This window comes from Parambassis ranga, unplaced genomic scaffold, assembly GCF_900634625.1.
Source record: "Parambassis ranga unplaced genomic scaffold, fParRan2.1 scaffold_21_arrow_ctg1, whole genome shotgun sequence".
In the NCBI taxonomy this organism is placed as follows: domain Eukaryota; kingdom Metazoa; phylum Chordata; class Actinopteri; family Ambassidae; genus Parambassis; species Parambassis ranga.
This window is the reverse complement of record NW_021144767.1, coordinates 6,290,164-6,296,469: the sequence shown is the minus strand read 5'-3', so window position 1 is coordinate 6,296,469 and position 6,306 is coordinate 6,290,164. Positions and strand designations below refer to the sequence as shown.

The window sequence follows — 6,306 nt, the reverse complement described above, 5'->3', positions numbered from 1 at the left end:
ATCTATGTGTTGTCAATGTTGACTCATTGCTGGTTAGAGATGACAGAAATAGTACACTTGATGACTCACTAGAGGTCTTTTCAGACACCAGGTGCTGCTGCCACCAAGCGTTTGTAACTATATGAAAAAAATGGCCTGAACTCTGATCTTATCAGCTGCCATTTGATGTGGAGGCACAGGCAGGTACACAGGGTCTATGACCACATATGCTGTAAGATCATCTCATGTCACTGTGACACAGAGCTCCCTCCCTGATTCAGAGGTGGATGACCATTTTCTTTCATGATATGATGCTTAAACATTCAATGTATTACCGTCAGGCACAAAGAATATGATGAATGCCTGTCAAAACAACACTTGTGTCCACCTCCTGGCAACAAGAGTGATTACATTAATACCAGTGATGAATGGAGATTGTTCTGGGTTTACCAGGAACTTTACAGAGCTAGTACTGTCCCTGTCTATCTAGAGCATCTTTGCCAGGTTTTCCCCATCAGAAGCTCGACCATACTCCTTGTCACTCCATGCTGCTGTACTTTATACTAAATTTACTGTTGTTCCCCACTTCAGCTTTGCCTCTTGGAATGCCAGGATAGGTATTTCACCACATTTAAAGATCCAGTATAGTGTGAAATGCAGCATTGCTTGCTGTTAAAAGGCTCTATCAGCATAGTGTAAACTTTTATCTAGGTTTCTGGGTAAGACCATTGATCATGTTTTCTGAAACCCAGAAAATATGTTATTGTGTGGAGGTATCCAGGGGAGTTAGGATAACCAAAAGCGATGTGTTATCTTCATCATTTTATACGTTTAATGAGTTGGTTGGATTCTTGGTTTTAGAGCATCCCCCTATATTGTGTTCTGTTCTTTTCAGACTGCCTGTAAACAGTTAGAAGGTGGAATTTCTCTTTTTAAATGAATGGAGTAGCAAACGGTAACAAGTGAAACATCCTCATTAAGAGAGATACTTTACTGACACAGAACATCATGGCCAGATATTTACAGTACAATTGGAGGCAAGGCAAGCTTTATTTATATAGCACCATTCATACACAAGGCAATTCAGAGTGCTTTACATAAGATAAAATCACAGAATAAAACATTTTAAAACACTCAATTAAGAAGGAAATTAAAATCATAAAAAGAATAAAATCATAACATCAAATGTTGTGACAGAGCTTGGTAGCAGGTGTAGCAGCAGCATGTCCACAGTTCCACAGTATACGGTTACATGGCTGAGAGAGGCAGATGACAGATGTTCTCCTGATTATTTTCCCCATCTTCAACAGGATTCCCTCCTTTCGTTGTCACGCTGTCAGCGAAGCTTTCCGTGTTGTTAGAGTGCCGCTGCACCGGCTAAAGCAAATATAACAGCAAAACGCTTCCACGCTTTGGTCGCAGCGCTGTATTGTTTTCGTAAAGTGTCATAGTCTGCCATGCTCAGAAAGTACTTAGATCCATCAGAAGGGGGTCTAAGATTCAGGGTGCCATCTGGGTCCAGCGTCAGCTGGCCTACACCAGTAACACGTGTGCCCACCTGAAAAAAGGTGCATATTTTCATAATGTATTGTTACTATGTAAATTATTAGTGATAAGCAACAGACATTTTGTTGTGAATTAACTATTAAAATAACGAGCATTGGTAACTGACTCTAAGCATTTCCTCGGTCTCCAGTCGACTGTAGGACTTCACCCCGCTGAAATACCATCCAAGAACACTGAATCCATGGCTGACCTGGAGAAACCTCTTGTACAACATCTCCATGTTCAGTCCAGAGGCCTTCAGTGGACAATGGACTTGGACTGCAGTCCCATCCGAACCCCTTAATACGAAGGGCACCGATGTCACTTGTTGATGACTCTTGAAAAGAGCAGAGTAAAGGCTGCTCAATCCCAGCCTGGGCTCTGTGACTTCCACTTTGTGCACCACACCAACAATGTCTTCATGACACTGACTCCTCAGTGGCTCGCCTACAGGCTCCACAACACCTACAATATATACACAAACATACAGTATGAAGTGGAAATACATAATCATCACTTGTTTGTATTGATCCAGTTCTGGTTACCTTCAACAACAGCATACTGCAGACGTGCTCCTGGTGTAACCTCCAAAGTGTCTTTAAGGTTTCCATCTATGTTGATGTGGGAGGCATTCTGAATATGACACACACATAGTCAGATGGCACATGGAGGTTTTACAAACTTGCACATTACACTGCATGACCATCACCAACAACATGTTAAAGGGCTGCAAAGGATTTTAGTTAAACAAGTAGGAGAGCTTTTCTCAAGCATTTTTGCATGGTGTACTTCTTTGTCAGAGACTAGTGAGCTGTCAGCATGCACTGAATGCAACAGTCCCTCTGTAAGTATTAGCAGTCAGAACCGCAATTCACTTTGCAGACTACTGCTATATAATGTTAATGAAATACATTCTTACTCACATCAAGCTCATCTGCTGTCTTCTTCTTCTTTCTATACATATAGTAGCAAAGGCCTGAAACAGCCAAGCCGGCCCCAAGACACAGTGCCTCTGTCAGTGAAAAACCGAGACAGAATTTCGCCATTTCCTCTGGATGCCCTGTCACGGTCCTAAGAGCAATCCTGCACAAACATAAAACATGTAAGAGGACTGTGAGATGCATCTTCCTGCATCTTAGCCATGTACTCAACTCCGAACCAACAGCAGGTGGAAATTAAAGCTGCAAGCAGCATTGCGGGCCCTCGCGCACCTTGCGACCCGCAGGGCCATTGCAGTTTCCTGTCCTATGCTCTTCTCTCCTCTCATTTCCAGAGACGTAGAACAAAAACATGTTTAAAAGAGAAATTTCCTGCTGGGAGGTGGCGCTATGACCGTGTCATCATATTAGCATATATATCTGTTCAGACTCGGGTCCATAGCAGTACTGTAAGATTTTGTCCACATTGCATGAAGTATGTTGGAGGTATGGCAGAAAATACTGTGTTTCTTTGTATTGGCAAATGGTCAACTTTGAGGCCACGCCCCCGCCACACCGTAACTCTTTTGTAAGAGTTTTGGAATGCGTCTGTTCCCTATGGTGTCCTGAGTGGACACAGTGAATTTCAGCCCAATTGGATGAAGTATGCGAGGCGTGAAAAGTTTTGTAGCAGGGTGACAAATAGGCAAAAAATGGCCACAAAAGTCAAAATGGCGGACTTCCTGTTGGGTAGTAATCCCTAAGGTTTCAATAGGGCTCTTGCACCATTCGGTGCTCGGGCCCTAACTATTACTGAGTGGTTACATGTTATTTCCTTAACAATCAGCCCTAAACTAAACTCACTTTAACAATAACTTGTAAACTTGGCCACACTTGTTGTTACTTGACACACTGTCTGTGTTAAAAGTCCAGTTAAATGAGAATCCGTATCCTGTCGGTCTACCCCAAAGTGGCATTTGGCCTGCCTCGCTTGATGAAGTGGCATGTGGCGATCTCAAAGTGCCATGTCTGACTGTGTTAGTGGCATGTGGCGATCTGTGGCTCACATGCCAGCTTCTGGGGATGTTTTGGTGCCATTTAATGCCTGTTTTGGACTTCATCAGTAGGACAGCCTGCTCTAGCACCATGTGTCACTCATATATTATAATATATGAATGTATGGATCTTCCAGGGGTTCGTACAGCTCTGTGGCTCATATACCTGTTTTTAGCAGAATGCCACTGTCTGTGTCTGTCAGCGGAAGACAAGGAGCTGCACATAGCTAAACAGCAGCAGTATATATAGCGGCTTCCTCAAAGCTCCAAAGTCCCAGATGAGAGGAGAGATGGGCCCTGCCTCTCTGTATGAGGCGCTGTAGCCTAATGTGAAATGAGGCCTTCTGCCTCTTGATGAGGTTTGATATAGTACATGGACATGGGATAAAACGCTGCATTGGGGAGATGAAAACATAAACCAAAAGAATAACCCGGTGATGAACGTGCAAAGGTGTGCGCTATGGTTACGGTATGATGTGCTGCGTTATGTTACGACACGCTGCGGTCAACAAAAACTGTGGCCACCCAGCTTCTTCTCTCCTCCTAACACCTGTGACGGTGAGTGAGTGCCCCTTTAATAGAATCCGGTTGTCACCACCTACACCACGTGACGCAAATATTCCCCATCACCATGACAACCATACGACAAACAACAAATTACTCACTATATGTCTGCTCCAGTCTTCCTTCTAAGACTCTGACGACAGTCCGCTCGTCTCAACAGGTTTATTGGAAAGTGTGAAACTGAAAACAAACACATACAACGAATTACCAACAGTCAATATGCATTTATGAACTAAAACTGAATTCAGTATTATTAATACGTTGTATGTCTAAATATAAATGGTTGATGAGAGTTTGACTCCTGCAAGATTAAGTAAATTCAATACAAATGTTTTAGACGTGTGTGTTAAATGCAGGGCAGAGAATTGTTGCAGTTTGCACCAAGATGAAAGAATTTTGGACAGAAATTGTAGAAATAATGCAGGAAATCCTACAAATCAACATTGAACTAGAACTTACATGTTTTTAATCTTAGGCATCCCTCCCAATAGATACAAGATAAAACACAGAGAGCAATTTGTTGATTTAAGTTTGTTACAAGCAACAAAGGTCCTACCAGCGGCTAGCGCCCTCTACAGTCGAAGACCACAACAGTCAAAGAAGCACTCGATCAAATGTAAAAAAATGTCAACACAAGCACAAAACCACACCATAAAGTCACAACAAAGTACTCACTATATGTCTGCTTCTGTCCTGTAACTACTGAACAACTACACAACAAAAAGCTGAGTGACACGTACCTTTGAACCGCTCTCTGTCTCCATGGTAACATGACGCTTTAGATGAGCAGCTGGGACTCTTAAATAACCACGTCATAGAATGCAGTGAGCATCTGTTTCTAAATAAATTATATAAATAAAGCTGCCTTTTTATAACAAAACAGCTGCACTGCCACCATCTATGGCTCCTACAGTATATATGATTGCTGTTAGCCGTTCCTGTCCTGATCCAGACTGTTGTCGGCAACACAGGGGAGAGCGGTCTCCAGGGCCGAAGGGCGGTGTCCTCCGGGGCCAACTCCCTAACCCTGACTCGGTAGCAAAGAAGGATGGAGGTGGTGGTGCACTGAGTACTAATGAGGAGCATTATTTCCAGCTGTGCTGAATGAACACCAGAGAGAACACAGCAGCTCTTCACTCCAACATGCAGCCTTTTGCAACCCACATAACACAGACAGCGTCTCACTTCCTGTCACCGCTTTATTGTGGCGGGGTGTGTCCCTTTAACTTCCGGGGCACAACCCCGCGTTTCCTCTCGCTCCATGGCCGCTGCCGTCCCTGTGCTTGGCGTGCTCCGGTTAGCATTCTGGCAAAAGTAACGATTAAACTGCTTCATGACCCAAACGAACCGCGCCGATTGAATCTAAATCATCTCCGTAAATATCCACTCAGCGGCGAGTCATTTATTGACCCTGCGAACTTTGGTTTATTATCGAATGCGGTGCCGCGGTCATTCACAAAGCCTATAGGCTAACCGCTAGGCTAATGGCTAAGCTAACGTTGTTAATACCGGTCTTTATTTTAATAGACCGTGCTATTTGTGTTACTTTTATGGCCGAATGTTAGGCATAGTGTTAGAGTATCGACTGAATTCTTTATTATTGGTTGTTTTGTTCGTTTTGTATAGTTTTTGTTGCTTTTGTGGTTAAAGCCAAACCGGCCTATGGTGCTTCTGAACTGACCCATCGACATGCACAAACAAATTGTTTGTTTACCTAAACATTTAAATGTTATGAACCTGTGATTAGCTTATTGCTGATTTAATTTGATTTATTATAAAGTGCATCATTAGCTTCACCTTTACCCAAAGCTTGAAAGTTGAATGATTGATTTATAAATGTTATCATTAAATAACCTGAGCGTTATATGCTGTATGACCAATAGCATTGATGGTATTATTTATTCATCATTATGCATCGTTATGTATGGATGTATTTATTTACTTTCTTGATGGAAGATCATTTCATTCATACTGAATTTTAATGTGTGTGTTTGACCTTGTTTAGGTCAGGTTTTTTCCTTTAGCTTGAAATCCAGTTCAACATGGCGAGCTGCCCGATCACCCTGTGACGCTGCAGGATTATAAAAACCTTTTTTTTGGCCTCCTACTACGGACCTATTTGAGTTTTCCCCATTTTTTTTTCTTGAACTCAAACCTTTTTTTGGAACATTGAATGAACTATTGTTTCCTGAATGAACTGAAATATGGACAGAACTGCAGAGTGACCTTCTGTCATCACAGTTTGG

At 42.5% G+C, this 6,306-nt stretch overlaps 1 protein-coding gene across 2 annotated transcripts; it reads right to left on the bottom strand.

Annotated features, from left to right (window-relative positions):
• Window positions 1-1,280: 1,280 nt before the first annotated feature.
• Window positions 1,281-4,816, bottom strand: LOC114429723 (mitochondrial ubiquitin ligase activator of nfkb 1-A-like). Of its 2 annotated transcripts, none has more exons than XM_028398370.1 (6): window positions 4,801-4,816; window positions 4,162-4,240; window positions 2,448-2,607; window positions 2,070-2,157; window positions 1,652-1,989; window positions 1,281-1,537 (listed from the first exon to the last, which is right to left on the bottom strand). In XM_028398370.1, the coding sequence occupies exons 3-6, from the start codon at window positions 2,568-2,570 to the stop codon at window positions 1,337-1,339; spliced, it is 750 nt and encodes a 249-aa protein (XP_028254171.1). In that variant the 5' UTR covers window positions 2,571-2,607; window positions 4,162-4,240; window positions 4,801-4,816; the 3' UTR covers window positions 1,281-1,336. The 2 variants fall into 2 exon arrangements, with proteins under 2 accessions (XP_028254171.1, XP_028254170.1); XM_028398369.1 differs by lacking the exon at window positions 4,801-4,816 and adding an exon at window positions 4,736-4,773.
• Window positions 4,817-6,306: the final 1,490 nt, after the last annotated feature.

Coding starts and splice junctions, on each gene's coding strand:
- LOC114429723 (XM_028398370.1), bottom strand. CDS start 2,570: ATGGCGAAATTCTGTCTCGGTTTTTCACTGACAGAGGCACTGTGTCTT. Junction 1,990..2,069: donor GCAGTATGCTGTTGTTGAAG/GTAACCAGAACT, acceptor TATATATTGTAG/GTGTTGTGGAGCCTGTAGGC. Junction 1,538..1,651: donor AGACCGAGGAAATGCTTAGA/GTCAGTTACCAA, acceptor ACCTTTTTTCAG/GTGGGCACACGTGTTACTGG.